Here is a 24,059-nt window from a genome sequence, read left to right on the forward strand (position 1 = left end):
ACTTATAATAATTTATAGCAAATACCGACTGCGCCAATGTTACGTCAATGAAAGGCCGAGATCCCGAGCAGACTGTTTTATTAATTGTTCACAATTACCCACAATATTACAAGTACCCACATTATACATAACAGCTTTTATCTCCTTAATTGCTTTGTTTAGAGCTCTCTTGTCGTTTTCACTTCTAGACTGGTGCCAAGTTCTTCTTAACCTCCTTTTTTCTAGTATTTTTTCTTTGATATTTAATGGTAGGTCTTTGGTAACTTACTGTTTATTGATGGTCGGCGTATTTATCCAGCACGTATTTAATAGTGGAAACAAAAGAAGAGAGAATAACATCCTACCTACCTACCTTTTGCCATTATTGATATAGAGCAAAAAGGCCAAAAAAATCACGTTTGTTGTATAGGTGTCACGGCCCCTTTAAATATTAATTTTATTTTTAGTATTTGTTGTTATAGCGACAAAAGATATACAAAATCTGTGAAAATTTCAACTCTCTATATCTGTGAAAATTGCCAACATTTCAAAATTTTAACATGGCTTTTTTATTATTTTATATGAAAGTAGACTTAAAATAAGGCGACACGTATTTCTTGCTTTTTCAAAATTATGTTTTTATGATACCTAAAAAATAGATTTTAATCCTTCGTATTCTAAAGAGACGTAAGCGCCAAGTGACGTCATACTTACGTCTGAACGGTTAATTCTATTACACTTCTTCTTCTTTTTTATTAATGGCTCCTTACACTTACACTTTAACAAAAGAAAAAATCTGTCAATGTAAGTTTGTTACGTTTATTATGACGTCTGTCAATGTCATCGTCAACCTGGAGGATAGGTAACCAATGAGGTAATTTTATTTTTTAGAAATGTCAGTGTTGACAGGTGGTTGACAGTGACGTTTTTATTTTTATGCTTCATGTTGTCTTTTTAAAACTATTTTACACCAGGCAAACAAACTGTATGATATTATGCCGTAAGTATGACGTCACAGCGTATTTTTCAGTTTTTCTTTATTTTCTCAGTAAATAAGCAATATAAAAATTTTTAGAATATTTTTTTGATATCAGGAGAAGAAATTAAAGAAACGGTATTTTTTATTTTAAGGCTTAAAAATTTTGAAATGTTGCCAATTTCAACTCTCTAGCTATTACCGTTCTTGAGCTACAGCCTGGAGACAGACAGACGGACAGACAATGAAGTCTTAGTAGTAGGGTCCCATTTTTACCCTTTGGGTACGGGAGCCTAAAAAGCTATACAATAGCTTTACTGGGGCAGTCCTCTCCAGTGAGTGAGTGCCACTCACTCACTGGAGAGGTTTGCACGGTTTTCAACTTACCTTTTTGTAACATTACTGTCGGACGATTTGTCTTCTGTGTTGACCAGACTTTCATTTTTATCATGCTCCTCTATTTCCTTGAAAATTTCATTCTCAATTTTGTTAACTTTTTCATGTACTGTAAAAAATATAATAAAATTATTTAAGTGAAAGACACCTATAATGTGAAACTTTCATAAAATATAGTATGTAATAGGGATCTTTCTCAATTGGCCGTAATTATCATATTAATGCATGTGTCGCAGTCGACTGCTTAAAAAAGCCATTCAATCTAATGGTCACCTTAGTTAATTTATCATTTAATCAGTTGGCTAAGCGTCATCTAGCTGTAGTGTTGAACATTGCAGTCAACAAGTCAGCAAAACGACGTATAGCCGTGTGATTGAATGGCGTTGTTCAGTCAAAGAGCTAGCTGTTTGATTGAACGGCTATTTAAACCAGTTGGCTGCGACACATGCAAGTTTAGCATTACTTCTGAAGGGCGTTATAAAAAAATGGGGGCGTTGTGTAGAGGCTTTAATTTAAAACTAGGTGAAACACAGGGGGCGCCAAAAATTTTTTTGTCTCAAAGTAGGCGGTAGACAAAATAAGTTTAAGAACCCCTGGTCTAGGGGCCCGCTAACACAGAAAGACATCTTACCATCCTCAACACTGATCGCAACCGGTGACGGAGTGATTTCTCTTCTGGGTGCCGACACATTGGATCTGGGACTGGGCCGATCTGGCTCGGATTTCTGCAGCAACTGCATAACTTGCGCCAACGCCGGGGTAATGTGAGATAGGGGACCTTCCAGTTGCACTTCCTGAAATTAAAAATAATAATAATACAAGTTTTAAATACAAATTAGTTAGGGCTAACATGACTGGTGATTGGAAAGAGCACAAAAACACTATATTTATTAAGGTTGCTTTAAAAACTGTTTTGCTTTAAAATCAGGTGTTCTATAAATAAAATAAAACTGCCTGTTTTTAAAGTAATAGACTTTAAAAACAGGCAGTTTTATTCTATTTATTTTATTTACCATTTATTGCACACATACATTTTTAAGACGAAATGTACACAGTAGTAAAACGACACAACAGGTACTGCTTATCTCTAACAGAAATCTCTTCCAGCAGTCCTACGGAGAGAAATGTGATAAGAAATATCAGATAGGATAGGCAGTTTTTAAAGCAACTTTCTTCCAGCAGTTGAAGGGTTCCGTACCATCATAGAGGAAAAATAGGTAAAAATGTGTTGGGAGCACCCTTAATTATTTATTTTGTTCAAATTTTGTTATTAATTATTAAAGTGAACAAATAATTGAGGGTTCTGTGAAAATTTCAAGTGCCTATATGTTGCCATTACTGATATCAAGCAAAAAAGGCTAAAAAAATCACGTTTGTTGTATGGGAACCCCCCCTTAAATATTTAATTTATTTTGTTTTTAGTATTTGTTGTTAAAGTGGCAACAGATATACATAATCTTTGAAAACTTCAGAAATCTAGCTATAGCGGTTCTTGAGATACAGCCTGGAGACAGACAGACGAACATACGGACAGACGGACAGACAGACATCGAAGTCTTAGTAATAGGGTTCCCTTTTACCCTTTGGATATGGAACCCTAATAACAAAAAAAAATAATTAAATATTTAAGCTCCCATACAACAAACGTAATATTTTGCTATTTTTTTGCTCAATATCAATAATGGCAATAGGTAGGGCACTTGAAATTTTCACAAAATACTCAATTGTATTTATAATTTAATAATTAATAATAATATTTAAATAAAATAAATAATTAAGGGGGGCTCCATTACAAAAAACCACATATTTTACCTTTGTTTGCTCTATAATGGGTACGGAAACCATCGTGCGCGAGTCCAACTCGCACATGGCTGATTTTTTTTTGTTGGATGATACACTAATGCTTAAAAGTGTCCATCTAATCTTTGTCAGTCAAGTGTCTTTTCCAATACATCAGTAAAAGAATATAAACACTTTTGTCAGGCCTAAAGTGACGATTATAAAAACTGTAAATACATACCTCATTGTTTTTGGTGAACTTAATTTTTACACTTTTGTTTTCTGCTTCTTGTTTGACCTCCTCTTTACTATTTGAATCTGTAATATATAATTTTGTTTCATTATAAACTTTATAATTAATTTCGAATTTAAAATGAAGACTCCGATTTGTGTCGATTTATAAAGAGCTTTAGTAAGCTCTATTAAGGCGGGGATTAATCTCAATCCAAAACTATAACTTTGCACACAACCAAAGACCAAGCGTATACGCATCGCAATAAGATTCATTTTAGCTTAGCATAAAACTGATGTCACTCGAGCGGATTTTCTCTATTTTTCATGTTTTTTTTTAAATATCTTTGGAAATAAACATTCAGAAACAAAATTGTTCTGTTAAATAATTTTTAATATAGATTTACTAATAATTTATTCAAATAAAATGTATGATTATCCTAGTTAATACTTATATTTCGATGAAATAGATGTTTATCGGAGGTGAGTTTGTAAATAAATTACAGCCAAAGTATTAATTTTATTAAAATGTTTATGGTTTAAGGTATTTTAAATATTGTGCTTTATACCTCATATTTTTTAAAACTTCGTTATTATATTGGAACTAGGTAAACCGGAAGTCGCGGAATAACAAATTGGGGTTTATCCTCGCCTTAACACATCCATCGTGGGTATCGCAGACATAATAGATTTTCAATTGTTATGCGGCAGCCGGCTGCCGCTTGGGGATTGATGGGCTAAGACTTAAGAGTGAGTTGCACCTATTTACTATAACGATTACAAAATGTCAAACCAACAGTCATATTATCTCTGGTTAAGTCAATAATGGATTGCACCATTTTAATAATAGTTAAAATGACGCCATATTTAACGATAACCGTAACTGTAGGCTCCATAATTATGGGGGTATAACTCACTTTAAGAGATATTATGAGCAAAGGCTTGATTGTTATCTGTAGTAAAGAACACAATATAGACTTAATAAAATAATAATAAGAATATAATATCTATGGACGCTTCACACCACGTCAGTCTGGCCCCGTGGTAAGTACCTGATTGACTTGTGTTACAGGTACCAGACAACAGAAATATATTTAATACTTTTATACTATACATATATTTAAGATTTTTATTATCTACTAGCTGTCCCGGCAATTGTTTTGCCATATAAATAATTTTTGGTTCATACCAAATTTTTTTCATAAAATAGATGTTGGCCGATTCTCAGTCCTACTCAATATGCTCACAAAATTTCATGAGAATCGTTCAAGCCGTTTCGGAGGAGTATGGCAACGAAAACTGTGACACGAGAATTTTATATATTAGGTAGATGTTCCGCGCGGCTTCGCTTGCGTAATTTAGGAATTTCACGCAACCGTACATTTTGCAGCAAAAAATAGCCTGTCGCTTCACGTGGTCTATTCTTCATGTTTGCCAAATAACATAAAGTTGCTCCAGTAGTTCATAAGATTATAAGCAATTCCATATAATTTCCCCCGTTTTTTCCACATTTTCATCTATTTCTTCACTCTTGTTAGTCTTAGCGTGATAAAATATAGCCTATAGCCTTTCTCGATAAATGGGCTACCTAACACTGAATGAATTTTTTAAATCAAAACAGTAGATCCTGAGATTAGCGCGTTCAAATAAGCCCTTTCATATAATTTCCCACGTTTTTTCTACATTTTTTTCTATTTCTTACTTCATATTATTAGTCTTAGCGGGATATAATGTAGCTTATAGCCTACCTCGATGAATGGGCTATCTAACATTGAAAGAATTTTTCAAATCGGATGAGTAGTTATTGAGATTAGCGCGTTCAAATAGGCCCCTTCAAATAATTTCCCCCCGTTTTTTTCCACATTTTCCTCTATTTCTTCGCTCCTATTATACTTAGCGTGATAAAATATAGCCTATAGCCTTCCTCAATAAATGGGCTATCCAACAGTAAAATAAATAAAAAATTCTTTCAGTGTTAGATAGCTCATTTATCGAGGAAGGCTATAGGCTATATTTTATCACGCTAAGACTAATAGAAACGAAGAAATAGAGGAAAATGTGGAAAAAACGGGGGGAAATTATTTGTGGGGCCTTATTTGAACGCGCTAATCTCAAGAACTGGTCCGATTTGAAAAATTCTTTTAGTGTTAGATAGCCTATTGATCGAGAAAGGCTATAGGCTATATTTTATCACGCTAAGATTAATAGGAGCGAAGAAATGGCGGAAAATGTGGAAAAAACGGGAGAAATTATATGGGAGGGCTTATTAGAACGCGCTAATCTCAGGAACTACTGGTCCGATTTAAAAAAATCTTTCAGTGTTAGATAGCCCATTTGTTGAGGAAGGTTATATAATATATTTTATCACGATAAAACTAATAAGAGCGAAGAAATAGAGGAAAGTGTGGAAAAAACGCGGGGAAATTATTTGAAAGGGCTTATTTGAACGCGCTAATCTCAGGAACTACTGGTCCGATTTGAAATATTCTTTCAGTGTTAGATAGCCTATGTATCGAGGAAGGCCATAGGATATATTTTATTATTCTACAACTAACAGGAGCGAAGAAATAGAGGAAAATGTGGAAAAAACGGGGGAAATTATATGAAATTGCTTATAATCATAAGATTCTTAAGAACTACTGGAGCAATTTTTATGTTATTTGGCAAACATGTAGACTAGACCACGTTAAGGGACATAGGCTATTTTTTTTGCGGAAAAATGTACGGTCGCGTGAAATTCCTAAATGACGCAAGCGAAGCCGCGCGGAACATCTATATACTTATAATAAAATCGGAGGATAGTCAATGCTGTACATTGAATATTTTTGTACAATAAATAATACTTGACATGATCTACTATACTAACGCGGACGAAGTCGCGGGCAACAGCTAGTATGATACACATATTTAATACACATCCATGACCCAGGAACTTTGGAAACTTTTTTTGTTCCGTCGGCGGGATTCGAACCCGAAACCCCCGGTTTGAGCTACCAACGCGCTCACCACTGAGCCACAGAGGTCGTCAAAATCTTCATTAATATACATAATATTATATTTAAAGTATTGCTCTTACCTTGTGGAGGATGCTGTGCTTTATTTTCCTTTGTTTTCGATAATGTGTTACATCTGCAATTAGAAGATTGATTATTAACCAAAAAAATATTGGGTGTTATTTTTTTTAATGACATATTGTATCCCATTTAAAATCGTTGCAGAACGGTCACTCGCGGCGGTGGATATGAGAGGAGGAGACGAGGAGGCGCGCGTGCGGGGCACGTCACGCGCGGGCGACGCGTCATGTGACGTGTCCATTAATTGTAGTGATTTTTAGAATAACTTCGGAAGCTATTTCTCAACATTTTAGTACTGAGTGATTATACAAGAAAAAATACGTGTATTTTTATTTTTAACAAGGATTACTGTATCAAAATTTGGCAGGAAGATTTAATTGCACCCTGTATGTAATAATTATTATTAATTATAGATTTTTTACATTTTTTTTAATAAATGATACTATGAATCGGAACTGTAAGCCAAATTATATCTATTCACAAGATTAGGTGTAGGTTCCCATCCCTACCCTTCCCTTATATGGCAGGGTAGGGATGGGAAGGGAAGGAAAGTTGCTTTCCATCAGGTGACCCGTATGCTCGTTTGCCCCTTATTACATAAAAAAAAACAATTACCCATTTTTCCCTTATAATATTAACAAAGTACAATCCTTGTAACTTATCTTCTTCATCTGGCTATTATATTTGGCTACTTATACATAAAAACATATTTTTTTATTTGAAACCATGTTACCGGCAAACCTCCATTTATGCATTTTCTGTTACCCTGGTTCATCCACTAACGTCTTCAGTGGTGACTCGACAGACTTGCGCATTTATGATAATAGTAAAATAGGATGGCATATTGCATAAGACTAAGCGCCATGACACTTGGCGATGTGTTATCCAATCAAATATATATTTTCTTATCTTATATCACCGCCGAAACCATCGAATTCAATATGACTAAGCACCCTAGAGTTGGAAAAACTTACGTCGAAGAGCATGCAACCATTTCTGATGCTCTTTCTTCTTTTCTAATCTTCTCCTGCACGCGACATAGTAACCTAAAATAAAACAACATTTTATTATTTACGGGAAAACAAGAAAATCAGCCACCAAAATAGTAAATGAAACGAAAATTTTTACCTTTCTAGTTCCTCAGCTCTCTTCTTTTCCTCCAAATACTTTCTTTTCCACGCTTTCCTGTCACCATCAGATTCGTCTGAAAAAAAATCTTTACTAGAAAGAACTGTTACACCATTTTACTATCTACTATATAGATAGTAGATAGTAAAATGGAGACTTGTTAACTCGAGTAGCCATAGGGCTACTCGAGTTAACAAGTCAGTGAACCATTTGATTGGTTAAAATGGACACTGCACAGGTTGACTAGTACCTTTGGCATTTTTATTTTACCAAATGACGCCCGCATCTCTTTTGCGCCTAAATTAGTTTATTTCACCTTTATATTTATCCGGGATAAAAATAATCTTATCTCCTTTACCGGGACATCAAGAAACCATACAAAATTTCCGCAAAGCCGATTCAGCTGTTTGGACGTAACATACAGATACAGATGCATCTATTATAATTTATAAGTATGAATATGCATGATCACTGACTTCTCAACACGAATAGTCTATACAATACACATCAGTCATTACACACAGTAGTGGCAGAGTAGACAGAACTAAGGACTAAGGAGTACCTCGACTTCAAACAAACGGGCGAATAAATGCGAGTTGGGCGCCAATGTCACTTTCAACATGTTTCACAATGCTTAGTAAGTAGTTAATAGTAACGCATTAGTACGGCGCGCGCCAGCCGATACGACATACTACGTCAAACGTATAAACGAGTTGTTTTTTAATGAAATAAGGGGGTAAACCAACCAACCAATAAACGAGCAAACGGGTCACCTGATGGAAAGCAACTTCCGTCGCCCATGGAGTTGCAGGTGCATTGCCGGCCTTTTAAGAGGGAAAAGGGTAGGGGATTGGGCCTCCGGTAAATTCACTCACTCGGAGAAACACACCGCAAGCACTGTTTCACGCCGGTTTTCTGTGAGCCCGTGGTATTTCTCCGGTCGAGCCAGCCCATTCGTGCCGAAGCATGGCTCTCCCACGTCAAAATCTCTTCTGAGTCGGCCTACTCGTTAGTTCTGTTTACTCTGTTAGTGACTATAGCTGTCTTACCATCGGACGCATAGTTGAGGTAGTTTTTGACAACTTTCCCATCCTTGACCAGCGGGTAGATCCTGTTGTTATACACGACGAACAGACCACCATTCTTCTCTAGCGACCTCACGCGGCTCGATTTCGGTTTCCTGTATATGTCAATGCAGTTTAATAATCTAGTACCTGGATGACCGAGCTTTGCTCAGTATAGCAAACACTTGTTGACTTCATATTATTACTCTGCTGGAATAGCTTTAGCTGTTGTTGTGTCGTTAAAACAATTAGTTGCTCACAAAATAGTATTATCATCGCCAATAGATGTCAGGAAGAGTCATATTTTTCAGTTTATCGATTATCGATAAAACACGAATAAAAAGACATTTTGTAAAAATGATTCCTAGCTAGATCGATTTATCGCCCCCGAATCCCCCTATATACTAAATTTCATGAAAATCGTCGGAACCGATTCCGAGATTCCAATTATATAATATATATATCTTATATCTTTAAACGAGCAATTCTTGTATATATATATACAAGAATTGCTCGTTTAAAGATATAAGATAATTGGAATCTCGGAATCGGCTCCAACGATTTTCATGAAATTTAGTATATAGGGGGTTTCGGGGGTGATAAATCGATCTGGCTAGGAATTTAATATACATATCTTATATCTTTAAACAAGCAATTCTTGTATATATATATACAAGAATTGCTCGTTTAAAGATATAAGATAATTGGAATCTCGGAATCGGCTCCAACGATTTTCATGAAATTTAGTATATAGGGGGTTTCGGGGGTGATAAATCGATCTGGCTAGGAATCATTTTTACAAAATGTCTTTTTATTCGTGTTTTATCGAATACCGAGCAATTACTCGGTCAAATAGCTAGTTAGTACAAGAATTGCTCGTTTAAAGATATAAGATAAGAACAAAAATGAATTCTTAATTTTGTTAGTCTCGCTATAATTCGAGATTGGATGAACCGATTTTGCTGATTTTAGTCTCATATTAATGAAAGTCCAGGGAAGGTTTATAAGTGACACGAAGTTCACCAGGACATTCAGAGTGGGTTGCACCAACTTACTTTAACTATAACTGTAACTTTAACCATAACTTTAACTACAATGTGAAATGTCAAATCTTTGGTTAAAGTAAAAAATGGACGCCATATTTAACCATAACCTTGAGCTCGACAAGGATTTGAATGCACGTGGCGAAAAAAGGAACTAACGCTTTCATCATACAAAAACGTAATTTTTGACAGTCCTCCTTTACCAGCAGCGCCCCCGCCCATGTTCATTTCAAGCCTTGTCGGACTAGCTGTCATCTGTCAAATTCTGTGGTCAAAGTTAAGGTTAAAGTTAGCCTTAACTATAACCATAACTTTGACCATAACTTTAACTTTAACCACGCCTCTGGTGCAACCCACCCTTAGTAATAAAAATATTTTTATTACTAAATGTCCCGGTGAACACCCATTATGCCTGGCTGTAGCGTGTCTGGTGAATTGGAACTATTATTTTTTTAATTCACATCCGTCGCTAAGTACTCTTCGTCCCTTCTCTTTGATCTTCGTTTGATTTTTGATTCTAAGACCAAAGAGAAGGGAAAAATCTATAGCGGGGTAAAGAACTACCGAAAGGTAACATAAAGGTAACCTAAGAAATACTCTCCGTGCAGTTAAACAAAATATACAAGCGTCAAGCATATTATCATTGTTATGAATATTATAACTACTAGACGACGCCCACAACTCAGTTTATTGCGCGGAAACCGTACATTTTTCAGGGATGAAAAAGTAATCTATGTCCTTTTCTGGGACTCAAAGTATCTCCATACAAATTTCAGCAAAATTGGTTCAGCGGTTTGGTCGTGAAGAGGTAACAGACAGATAGACTTTCGCATTTATTTTATTAAGTATGGATGTATGTATTATAAACTTACAGCTACGAATAATAAAAACTAAGGAAACATAACTTCCATACTTCAACCGTTTTGAATTTAGTTCCTTTTCGCACACTAAAATAATTATGGCAATAGCAACGAAACACTAACACTCAAATTTACGAAATAAAGCCGTTGGCATTAATTGTGACTTCTATATTTACACAAAATTGTGTACCGAATACATGCATAAAGTATGCATGTATTCGGGACACATTTTGAAGACTCGTGGACCAATTTTTCGACACAGTTACTATTCCTTAGTTTTTTATTCGTAGACTTACAGATACTTCTTGGCGTGTTTATTCCGGCGGCCCCTGGGCGGCGTCACGTACTCCGACTCCGATGTCCAATCGCTGGATCCCGAACTTATGTCACTGAAAGTGAGATTGCATTAATTTCTCAACTAGATGACGCCCGCAAATTCGTTGCGCCAAAATTTGTTTATCGCACGGGAACGGTACATATTTTCGGGATAAAAAGTATCCTACTCACAGGCATATATCAGGATAGATACCCCAAGTCGCACCATTTGTATGAAAACGAGCGTGTCACTTTTTTCTACCTACTGTGACGTACCGATGATAAGAAACGCGTCCATTATCTAGGCTAGCGTTTCTATTTGAATTTCTACAGCTCAATACGGCATTTTTAGGCATTTAGGCATTTTCAAAATTTCGATTGACGTCCGATTCAGATAGCAGACTAAAGAATAGACTTTCAAAAGACGAGCATTGCTCGTCGTTTGGGAACGCGATATGGCACGCGAAGTACATACACATGCGATATCTATCTTGATCTATGTCTGTGATCCTACTACATTTCACGGGACTCAAAGTATCTCCATACCACAATTATTTATACGCCTTCGTGGTCCAGTGGTTTAGAGCGTGGCTCTTGACTCGGAGGTCGTGGGTTCCCTTGTTGGAAACATGTTATTTCCAAGTTTGGTTAGGACATCGCAGGCTGATCACCTGAATGTGATCACCTGACTGTCTGACAAGTAAGATGATCCATGCGTCGGATGGGCATGTAAAGGTCCTGCGCCTGATCTCTCGCCAGTCGTATCGGTCTTCCGTCCCACTGGGTTATGAGAGAAAACAGGAATAGATAGTGCTCTTGTATACTGCGCACACATTTGGGCACTATAAAATTACTCCTGCGTAACTGGCCCGGTTTCAATGAAACCGGCAACCGTCACCGAAACCGGTGTGGGAGTTATTATTATAGTTATTATAAAAACACGGTTCAGCAGTTTGGGTGTTAAGAAATGAGAACAGACAGACACACTTTCGCTTTTATAACATTTGTACACATACACATAACTTGATGTGCGCAGCCCCGGCAATATAAATACGACGGAAACTACACACCCACTATCTGATGTAGCTTGCAAAATTCGATGCGGTGTGGGAACTGTATATTTTGCTATGATATTATAAAGTAGCTAAACAATAAACATTGACGACCTCTGTGGCTCAGTTGGTGGCGCGTTGGTAGCGCAAGCCGGGAATCGCGGGTTCGAATCCCGCCGACGGAACAAAAAGTTTTCAATGTCCCTGGGCCTTGGATGTGCATTAAATATATTATGTATGATATAATAAAAATCTTAAATATATGTATAATATAAAAGTATTAAATATATTTCCGTTGTCTGGTACCCGTAACACAAGTCCTTCAGGTACTTAGCACGGGGCCAGTCTGACGTGGTGTGAAGCGTCCATAGATAAAAAAAAACATCCTTCACTGAGATTGTCGCCAATGTTGATGGGCAATTTTCTACCCTTTGTTGTTAGGTATGCTAAATTTAAATTAAAGAGATTATAAACAGATACGCATTTATAATATTAGTTTCTGCTCAGTGCGATTTTTACAAGTGGTCGTAACAGCACAAATATACCTCTATACTAATATTATAAAGCGTAAGAGTTTGTTTGTTTGTTTGAACGCGCTAATCTCAAGAACTACTGGTCCGATTTAAAAATTCTTTCAGTGTTAGATAGCCCATTTATCGAGGAAGGCTAAAGGCTATATTTTATCACGCTAAGACTAATAGGATCGAAGAAATAGAGGAAAATGTGGAAAAAACGGAGGTAATTATTTAAAATTGCTTATTATCTTAAGAAAGTACCAGAGCAATTTTTACGTTATTTGGCACATGAAGAATAGACCACGTGAAATGACATTTTTTGCGGAAAAATGTACGGTTTTCGTGACATTCCTAGATAACGCGAGCGAAGCCGCGCGGAACATCTAGTATGACACATAATACTCACTATGTTCTCTGGGAGATTGACCGTTTTCTATGACTGCTACGTCGACGAATGGCACCTATAAAGAAAGAAAACTTATTACAACCACTAAGTTAAAACTTACATGACATAATCTTATTTTGTTAATAGAGCCCATAAAAATACAATTAATTACTGGCAATGGTTCTAGTGGTTTTTGTAGTTGTTATAATTTATACACCCTTTTTTTCATTGAAGATTGTGAACCTCGTTACCAAATTGGTTTTACTATAACTTGGTGGCTTAAGGTTGTGTCAAATCAAATACTGTTTTTATATGAGCAGCATAATACACTATATATTTAGAAAAGTGCAAAAAAGTAATAATAAATTTATAATGTTCTGAAAACTAGCAACCGGAGATAAATTTTTAGCATATAGTATTGTAAACAAGGAACCAACACCATTCTTTAAAAAGCAAAACCATTTGGAACCAACAACCATGCATTTATCTCTTCATCAACTTACCAGATTTAAATCCAAAAACATTTGCTAAAGTATGATCTTTGTACCGTTTAGAATCTATTAGGAACCTCCTCCGTTCCCGATCAGAAAGACTCGAGCTAGACGAATGAGATTTTAAAACAACAACATCATTTTTGGGTGGTGGCTTTGTGGTGTCGGCTTGTTTGCTTGTGCTGGGTTTCTCATTTACCAACTTTATAGTATCATCTGATTCACTGTGTTTAGCATCATCTATTGTTTCATTATACAAGTTAACACTTTGCAGACAGGGATTTTGGGATTGAGCTGACTCATCTTCTGCAATATTATCTTCTTTGGACACCTCTGGTACTGCTGGTGCTTCTACAACCATGTTTACCTCCTCATCTGCCATTTTGGATTTTTTCGATGCATTTTTGTGTTCTCTTTTCTCGCTGTTAGTGCTTGAAATTGAATTTATACGATCATTCTTACGTTTCGCTGGAGATTTTTTATCTTGATTTTCATTTGATATTGACAATTTTAAATTCTTATCATTCTTGTTAAGTGACAGTTGTTTTTTGTTTGTTTTCTCTGTATTATTAAGTTCTTCTTGATTATTGGGTAGTATTGAATCTGGCATTGTTGAATGTGTTGATGTAATAGAATCAGACGTATTTAAAATGCTTTTACTTTTTTCCTTAACAGGTTCAGTTGTAGTAACATTTGGTATATCTTTTTCTGGTTCTTTACTACTACTATCAACTTTTTCAACTTGTGCGTTATCTTTATTTTCAGAATTATTATCTGGCTTATTTGCTGGTTCTTTTTCTGAATTATTGTTATCATTATTTGATTGATCAATGTTTGTTTCGTCCGTGTCGGAGAGCGCTATTGGCTCTTCTGCATCCCCAACTTTGCCTCTGTCTTCCAGATCAATTTGCATCCTTGGTTCTCCATCTGAGCCCTCATCTTCTGATACAAAGTCATCTATAAGTCTCTGGACATCTGGTGTCATGGGCTCAAATTCTATTAAATCTCGTAATTTTTTAGTACTGTCATTTAATTCTTCATCCGGAGTCATCAAGTCTCTTTTTATGTCTTCTGCTGTTTCATAGCAGTTGGTAAGAACTATTGTCTCTGTGGAATCTCTATCAGCTTTGGAATTTGTATGGCCCTCACCTTTGTCTTTGCCTTCTGTATTCTTATCTGAACTGCTATGTCCGTCATTATTAGTATTCCCTGAAAATTTTCACTATGATGAGAATCTAATATTATGTATTATGTAGATGGTAATAAACTAATAACAATAATCATGTTTGGCCGAAGTTGTACTAATAATTATTGATTCAAAGATTTCTAAGTTATTGTTGTAAAGTAAAATAAGTTGATACCATTAGAAATGTTTTCAGTATCTGCTTCCCGAACTTCTAGTTTATTTTTCAGTCTCTTCTCTACATCTTGTCTGAAAATAGGAAATGCTATAAATTTGTATGTAGTACATACTTTACATAATATACTTAATGGTAGCTGTATTATGTATACTCGATAAGAGCCTCTCGCCGTGATCCTCGGCCGTGAAGGCTCTCGAGTCTCGTCGAGAGCATGCCTGTACACACTCGTCCTATACAGCCACCATAACGCCTATGGTCCACCGACGCTGCGAACTGCGAAATATCTGCGAAACCAATGCGAAACAGCAATAGAGCGAGATGCAATATAAAGCATTGTCGTGTGGCGGATGAGACAGTAAATCGGTTCGCCGCTGTTTCGCAGTTCGCAGCGTCTTCGGTGGACTAGAGGCGTAAAATGGAAAAACAATAAAACTTCCAATTTTCAGTTTTTTTTGTTTTTTGATGGAATTTCAAACGTTTTCATAATTTCAAATTAAGAATGTGGAAATTATACATACCCTTCTCTAAAACTGGCGATTTGAACCATAGTTAACTTGTAGTAAGGATTATGTATATCCGGGAGAATACGCTTCAAGAATGTTTCCTTCATACTTTGCCATGATCTGTTAGTCATCTGAAAAAAATTGTAAATGCTTTAAGTATAGATTGTATATTTTAAAGCAGCTATACTCAACATGCGGACTGTATCAGAGGCCCGCATGAAGTCAACCCATTTTGAAATTCACGCCCACTATGGTGAAAGTTGTAAAATTATTAAACATTGGTTAAAAATTTTTGTTTATGGCCCATGACACCAAAATAACCAAGATTGTTGCCCGTATAGAAAAAAGGTTGAGTGCCACTGTTTATTATAGTGATGACATTTATATGCTGCTAGAAGATACACTGCGATCTTTACCCTGGCCAACCGCGTCTGACCAAAATTCACATAAAATGCCACTTTATGTAAAAATATTTATTGACATGGAAGTCTCAGTAATAGAGTCCCGTTTTTACCCTTTGGGTATGGAACCCTAAAAATGGCGAGGATATAACAAAGGGGCACACAGAAAAAAAAAACAACCCTAACATAATAATAATGATGATGGGATAAAAAATATATTTTAGATTTTACAACATACTTTTGAGTTTGCAAAGTCCATCCACATTTTCCTTCCTTTTACTTCATTGTAGGCTCGATGTTCCAATATGTAGTCGACTATCTGCTTCATTTCCTGCATTGTATATGCTTTTCTAAAAGAAAAAATAAATTAATAAAATAATAATTTAGTTTACTATTAAAAAGATAGTATGTATAAGATCACATTCATTTCATTATACATTTTGGGCCCCAACCCTCTCCAACCTCCCTAAAGTTAGGAATCAGTAGTTACTACGAAAAAATTTATTTTTAGTTTTTGAGGCTATTTTTAATAAAACAACCAAATTAGTGGACTTACGAAAATTAGTCTTTTTTTAGTGTGCCGTGTGGGCAAACTCGGTTCTATGTCTTATATAATTGTAAATATACAGCTCAACAAATTATAGGCACTTATTTGCACCCTGGCAAAGTAACTAAATGTTTAATTGAACCCTCTTTATATTTATAGATATATTATAATATAACAACTGGCTTCAATTATTAGTCGACGGACCCATTTCTGGGTGGTTCACAAAAAAATAACCCAACCAAGTTGTATTGAGCCAGCACAGAGTGATACATTGCTATAATTAATTACCTACCTAAGAATTGTGTTCTGTTCATATAATTAATTATGACACTTAAAACATTTTGCAACATATTAAGCGTGAAATAAAACGTAATTCTATAGTGAAAAATAAGTATTAAAGACTTGTTAACAAAAAATAATGTTCCGTTATATGTAACTTCAAACACATTTAAAAAAAAACTATGCATCGCCTAGACACAAATCAGATGTCATTTGAAAGGGGTAACTAACCCCTATAAAATGCTACTGTTCCCCCTCTCTCCCTATAATGCGTGATTCAAATGCCAACCCCTACCAATATACAAAAAATCTGCTGGTTAGGGTTTCGTTTTAGGGTTCTGTAATCAACAATATAAATAATAAGTACATGTGCAGGAAAATAATGTAAAAGGAAGAAAACTCGTTACTGCTTTGGCTTGACTATAAGATAAAGTAAAACAAAATAATACTTTCATTTCAATTTGAAAAATTATAATAAATTATGATTGTAGTAATAATAAAAATTGTATTGAAGTAAGAATAATAAAGTAAATTACGCTGCAAAAATTTTACCTCCTAGAATATCCCCAAATTACCCCCTTAAAACCCACAGATTTTATTTTTTCCCACTAAATTTAGTAGGAAATCCCGATAGTTGGCAACACTGCCTGCACTTCCCGCGAACTCAATTCGGTCGGTATAATGCGTGTGAGACAACTCATTTTGAGTCGCCGTGAGAATCAAACAGAACTTTTGCATGAAACTAAATGCAGCAGAATTCTGTCGGACCGAAATTCTGTGACTCACAACTCACAAATTACGCTCGTTTGGCTTCGCCCTAAGTTTTTAACTAAAAATAAATTTAATTTTCTGGGTGAATTGATTACTTAGAGTAATAATTAAATATATGAAATGTTGAATGAAAGTAGGACAATGTTGTTGAAATACTGTTTTCACATTTATGTTGATTAAGCATAGTTAGTGAGGCAATAAAAGTTCTAGACGGGCAGAAAATTATAAGTTACCAATATGACAATCTTTCTCATGGATTAAGTAATTTGCGAAATATCTATTTCATAAAAATGAACAACAGGAAGATCACTGGATTGTATTTTTTCACATATTTTTATTTATAATTTATACTTATGTATTTAAGTATAAATTATAAATAAATGCAATATACCTTCAATTTTGATATTTTGAAGGTACTTGTACGTACAAAATTTCAATCCAATCCTAGTTAGAATCGTAAAACTATGCATGGCATTATGAATAATAAGGCTGCTGGAACGGTGTAACTTAAGATTATCCTGTTACTTCGCATATTAAGCGCTTTTATTATAATTTTATGATGTAAACTTACCCCGTCATATTTGAAGATTTTTATATACCTTGTAGTTGAAATATTTTCCGCCGCACGTGTAACGAGACACAATAACAATTAATAGATAGTGTAGAGAAATCACATTTTAGAGATAATATAAAACAAGAAAAAACTTAGTGTTTGGAAAAGCGTTGGAAAAACGTAAATGACGACAGCAAACGCCAAACATCAGCAAACCACCGGTAAAAGTAGTTTTTTTTTTTTTTTTTTTTTTTTTTTTTTTAATGGCATGCACATAGTACATTGCCAATGACGAACGGGAAAAACAATGTGAAAAATTAAATTATTACGAAAAACGAGGAATTTGGAAAAAGGAATTCAGGACAGGATCAGGAAAAAATATATATTTACAAAAGAATACTTATAATTAAATATAGAAATATCAAATCTCAATATTATTATGTAATATAAAATCAGCTAATATTTGATATATAATATACTTTCTAGAATGCAATAAGCAAATAACTGAAGTAGGAAAAGGAATTTTATTCTTTAACAATGAATCAAGGAAATGGGAACGGTTGTAAAGAGGACAAGAAAAGAATATATGGTTGACATCCCCAACCTCAGCACCACAGGCACAAGAAGGATTGTTAATTATATTAAGTCTAGCAAGATGGTCTGGCGAGCAAGTGTGGCCAAGTCTTAATCGTGATATAATACTACTACATTTTCTATTGAAATTCATACTATAAAACCATGGTTTTGATACAATTTCGGATTGAATACTATAGAAATGTGCTCCTTTTTGTTTATGACTTTGATCAAATGACGATTTCCATGACGTCTCTAAATGAATTTTGGGTAAAGTTAATAAATCAGGGTAGTAAATTTTGTATGGATTTAAGTCACCACACGTTAGTGCATCATTGGCAAGAGAATCCGCTCTAACGTTTCCTTCTATTCCACAATGACTAGGGATCCAAGCAAATGAAACTGAAGTACCTTTCTTGGTAACATCTGTTAATAACTGTCTTATATCGAATATAACAGGATGTTGTTGTTTAATTTTAAATGGATTCTTGTTAAGAGCTTGAATAGAACTTAGAGAGTCTGTAAAAATTATAGATTTTTTAAGTTTGGCTAATAAAATATATTCTAAAGCTTTTAAGATCCCTAAGCATTCTCCAGAGAATACGGTACATTCGGGAGGGAGTTTAATTTTTTGGACAATATTGTACTGGGAATGGAATACACCTACACCAACATGGCCATTAATATTACTTTTAGAAGCATCTGTAAAGATATAATGATGATCTTTAAATTGTGTATTAATTATATCATTAAATCTTTCATTGGCCCTCAAAGAGTTCTTCTCTATATTAATGGTCAGAATATTTGGAGCGGACACAAGAGCCCCATAAGAAGAAGAAAAAATCGGTAATTTAGAAGAAGAATGAATAGGTGCAGTAAGAGATTTATATTTAAAATAGCTCACAATTAAACACGGGGTTTGTTTATTTAACCAGTATGAATTTTCGGAAATATGATAGGAAAGCGTTTGAAGTTTCGCAATAATAGGATGATCATAAAGCTGAAGGCATCGAAAGAGATATTTGTCGGATAAATATTGACGGCGTAAATGTAAAGGAGGATCATAACATTCAACCTGCAAAGCGTTGATTGGACTAGATTTCATTGCTCCACATATAATTCTGAGGCATTTACTTTGGATTTTGTCTAAAGATTTAAATCCTGATACACGTCTAGGCTCCAAAAGGAAAGAGCCATATTCTAATATGCTGCGAATCAAAGCATTATACACTAATTTTAGATAAAATGGATGGGCACCCCACCATACGCCTGCTAGACATCTGATGATATTTACATTTTTTTCGCATCTACTTACAACATAATCACAATGTGGAATTTCGGAAAGCTTTTCATCCAGGATGACACCTAAAAATTTATGATGGTTTTTTTGTGAAATGATAATGTTATCAAAAAATACTCTAACTTGAGGAGTTACGCGCATTCGACTAAAAAGAACTATGGAGCTTTTAGTTGGGGATAAATCTAGGCCGTGGTTGTCCAACCAACGCTTAAGAAAATGCAAGGCTCTTGTTAGCTTAGCGGAAGCATCATCAGCATTATTCCCTACAACATATAAGGTCAGATCATCCGCATACTGCGAAATATCAACATCCAACAACTCTGCAATGGCCAATTCTAAATCATAAGTATATATGTCATATAACAGAGGGCTCAAAACTAAGCCTTGTGGTAAACCTTTGGTAACAATTCTTATGTATTTACGGCCATTATTATAGAAAATAATATATCTATCAGTTAACAGGTTTATAATAAATGAAATAATTTTTTTAGGAATTTTTAGACGTCTTAGTTTCTGTTTCAATATTGATATAATAACACTATCATATGCATTAGAAAGATCTAAAAAGGCCGAAAGAACGAATTTATTTGCGCTGAAAGCTAATCTTATGTCGGTGGTAAAAGAACTTAAGTTGTCATATGTACTTTTATTACGCCGAAAACCATATTGAGATGAAGAAAGCAGGCAGTTACTTTCAACGAACCACTCCAGGCGGTTTTTGACTAAATGTTCAATTATTTTTAGAAGAACAGACGAGAGGGCTATTGGACGATATGAAGATGAGAGGGAAGGATCTTTGTTTGGTTTCAAAATGGGTAACACTAGTTGACATTTCCACTCTGATGGAATATTGCCAGATTCAAAAATTGAGTTAATGATTCTAAGATAAACTGATAAACTGTTTTCGTTTAGATGAGAAATAAATGAATAATAAATACCATCAGGCCCAGGAGAGGAATCCGATACATACGAAAGTACATTTTTTAATTCGGCCATGGTAAAGGAGGAATTTAATTCTGAAGACTCTTCATTTTCATCTATTGTACTATTGTTATGAAATAGGTTAGGAAGATTGACTGTAGGAGGAGCAAGCTTGTCAAGAAAATCATTTGCAATAGAACTAGGAAGAGAAACAGAATGAGAAGTATTGTATGCAGATTTGAACCTCCTAATATTTTGCCAAACAACAGTTGGAGGAGAATTCGGGGACAGAGAGGAGCAAAATTTTTGCCAACTTTCAGATTTTTTCTTTTTGAAAAGTAATTTGGTGCTATTTATAATGTTTTTCAATGTCCAATAATTTTCAAGAGACATATTTGTACTATACATTCTTTCAGCCTTCTTTCTCCTTTTTACAGCTTCCGTACACTCTTTATCCCACCACGGTGGGCTGGGAATGGAAGATGATTCATTTTTTATTGGAAAAACTTCATTAGCACTTTCTATCAAGACATCTGTAAAAACGAGAGCATCAATAGAGTCATCTTCATTTGGAAATATCTGTGACAGTTTTACATCAACTTTACTACTGAATTTCTTCCAACATTTATCGGTGACATTATTAAGGTTATACCTGGGAAATAATCTGACATTTTGAATAGGAGCCTGAGAATTATCAAAAGGAGAGGTAGTTAATATGGGGAAGTGATCGCTTCCAAAAGTGGATGATAGAACCGAAGATGTTAATTGTGTTACAAACTGTGAGGAGCAAATAGTCAAATCAACAACGCTTTTGCCTTCTGTTGGACTAGTGCGCCTTGTGGGCTCACCAGAATTTATAACACATAGATTATTCAGATCTAAAACACTTAGCAGCTTGTTACCATAACTATTAGTAATGGAGCTTCCCCATGACTGGTGATGACAATTAAAGTCACCTGTTATAATTAAAGGTCTTGGTAAAGAGCTTAAAATATTATTAAATTCATTTAAAATATTAATAGAGGCATGGGAAATATATACAGAGACAAAACATATATTATTTACACTAATTGCTATAATAGATAGCTCTGAACTATGTACAGGGATATCAATAAGGCTAAAAGGGTAGTTTTTCTCAAGGAGAAAGGCTACACCACCATAGCCGTCTAACCTATCTTCTCTAATTGTATTATAATTCTTAAATCTAAAAGTATTACTTGGCCTAAGCCAAGTTTCTGAGAAAGAAAATAAAAAAGGATTATAATTTCTTAATAAATAAGCTATGTCACTTTTTTTATTAACTACACTTCGAGCGTTCCACTGAATGATCTGGGCCATATTGTAGAATATTAATTATACATTGAATTAAAGGGGCAACGATGGACGGTATATTATAGTTCTGTGAGTGGGTTTGTAATAATGATATTACATCTGTAAGTGAAGAAAGTTCATCCTTGTAATTGTTTATTATACCTTTATTGTATTCATGTACTGGTGTTGTGTTTTTTTCTAAATTATCAAAAGAAAACTCTTTTACCACATTGTTATGGGCAATTTTATCATAACCTTTCATTGGTCTATAAGGAGCACGAGGCTTAGCAACTACAGTTTTTTTGTATGATCTATTATCAGATGAACTATTATTATTATTAGTAGATAAATTAAATTTAGGAGTGGATAGTGTATCTGAATAAGATTTATATGAGGAAGGAATTTCTTTATTGGCCTCTGCATAAGAGACACAATGTTCAGCCATGTGTATTTTTATAGATTTTTGCCTATTAAACTCTGGGCATATTTTGTTATTAGCCATATGATGGCCAGAACATAAGCAACAGAAATATTCATGCTCATTAACACTACAAGAATCCATATCATGTTCCTGACCACACTTGATACACCGTGATTTTGACCTACACTGAGCTTTGGTATGTCCATACCGACAACATTTGAAGCATTGTATAGTGGGAAAGATGTAGAGCTCAACTGGTAGTGAATTATAACAAATAAAAACTCTTTTTGGCAGAACCCTACCATCAAAGTATACAACAACTGACTGAGTCGGTTTCCATACAGGAGAACCCTCCACCATTGTTTTATAATTTAAGCGTCTGACCTTCACAACTTTACCACTACCGGTAGGTGTAGAAATGTTATTTATTATTTCCTCAGGTGACCATTCAACTGGTATACCCCTCACAATACCTATTCTAACGACATTAAAAGATGGTATAAAAGCTTCATAATTATTGTCAGCGAGTATTGAATTATTAATAAATGTATTAGCATCTTTGTAATTTTGAAATGAAACAGAAATTCTGTTCCGACCAATTTTTTTTAGAGAGCCATTAATAATATTATAAATGTTATTTTTAATTAAAAAGTCACCAAAGGTGATGGGGTGTAGTTGCGTACCATCAGAGACATTTTTTGTAACTTTTTGTACATGAATTAAATAAGGGGAAACATCATTTTCATTATATAAATTTCTGCCAATATGTTTTCTTTCTGTCTCAGGTGCTGAGGCTGAGGATACACGCATGCTAGCAGCATTATCCTTTTCAAGTATACACTTACAATTAATACGATTTCCCGCGCTATCTCTAGTTACTTTGTTACATTGTTTGCACGTCAGCTCGTCAATAAAATCATTACGAGATCGTTTGTACGTTCTTTGACTTATTGACTCTTCTGTGTCCATATTATTGGACTCATCAAAATCCAACGTAACAAAATAACCGGGCTGTGGAATTGGGCCACAAAAATTCCCGCCTCCGGGATCCGGAGGTCGATTCATAGTACAAAAATAAATACACTTACCGAGAAGAAAATATAAAATAAACTAGAAAGATAATTAAAACTAAATATTTACAAAAATATGTACAATATTCCCGCACTGAACACTAATAAACAAATAAAATTTGAGAAAAACACGACCGCCCGCGTTCGAGTTTCCCGCCGTCCCCCGTAGTTTTTTTTTTTATTCCGAAATTTTAATTTGATTGTCAAACAGTTTCCATTTTAGTAACTAGATGGCGTATGGGTAGACAACTATCGGTAATACCTGGTAATACCAGGGAAAAACTGGGCAAAAGAATGTAGAACTTGATACATTTTAATTTGAAAAAAAAAACGCATTTTAGTAATTTTATTTATTAATATTACATACTATATTTTAGTCTTAAATTATATTGCTATATAGTTGGTTAGTTACTTAATAATTTTAGTCTATAGCATATATTTTAGTGAAAATAATTCGTTATAAAAACTAAATATTCGAAGTGTCCGAATTTTTGGAAAACGATTATGTATTCTCAAGTTAATCACGAAGCGAGACATAAGTAAAGACGCCTTAGAGACCTTAGTAATCCATTTAGTGTTAGTGAGGTTTCAGAATAATAACATAAGTGAGGTGTAGTATTATAATACAATATAATACTTACCTTAGATATGTCTAGTCAACAATAAGGTTTGCATTTGTGCGATGAGCTAAGACTGCATTGATTTAGTACACGGAATATATAACACTAAAGGAAGGGTCATAGCAAGTAAGCTTCATTGA

General features: G+C 34.7%; 1 protein-coding gene across 4 annotated transcripts in view; it reads right to left on the minus strand.

The window, feature by feature from the left end:
• LOC121737208 (myb-like protein X) overlaps nt 1-17,932 on the minus strand; it is a 29,932-nt gene extending 12,000 nt beyond the window's left edge. For 2 of the 4 annotated variants that reach the window (XM_042128811.1, XM_042128810.1), the window contains exons 1-14: nt 17,722-17,932; nt 15,792-15,903; nt 15,168-15,283; nt 14,650-14,720; nt 13,301-14,497; nt 12,819-12,873; nt 10,827-10,919; nt 8,613-8,743; nt 7,564-7,639; nt 7,410-7,481; nt 6,438-6,490; nt 3,372-3,448; nt 1,983-2,145; nt 1,343-1,460 (exon numbers count right to left, since the gene is read on the minus strand). In XM_042128811.1, coding sequence (XP_041984745.1) covers nt 1,343-1,460; nt 1,983-2,145; nt 3,372-3,448; nt 6,438-6,490; nt 7,410-7,481; nt 7,564-7,639; nt 8,613-8,743; nt 10,827-10,919; nt 12,819-12,873; nt 13,301-14,497; nt 14,650-14,720; nt 15,168-15,283; nt 15,792-15,903; nt 17,722-17,729 — 2,342 coding nt within the window. In that variant the 5' untranslated portion in view covers nt 17,730-17,932. The remainder of the gene's footprint in view (nt 1-1,342; nt 1,461-1,982; nt 2,146-3,371; nt 3,449-6,437; nt 6,491-7,409; nt 7,482-7,563; nt 7,640-8,612; nt 8,744-10,826; nt 10,920-12,818; nt 12,874-13,300; nt 14,498-14,649; nt 14,721-15,167; nt 15,284-15,791; nt 15,904-17,721) is intronic. The other 2 variants (XM_042128812.1, XM_042128813.1) reach the window with 2 other exon arrangements.
• Between the last annotated feature and the right edge of the window lie 6,127 nt (nt 17,933-24,059).

The sequence above is a fragment of the Aricia agestis genome, chromosome 20 (assembly GCF_905147365.1).
Source record: "Aricia agestis chromosome 20, ilAriAges1.1, whole genome shotgun sequence".
NCBI classification, from domain to species: domain Eukaryota; kingdom Metazoa; phylum Arthropoda; class Insecta; order Lepidoptera; family Lycaenidae; genus Aricia; species Aricia agestis.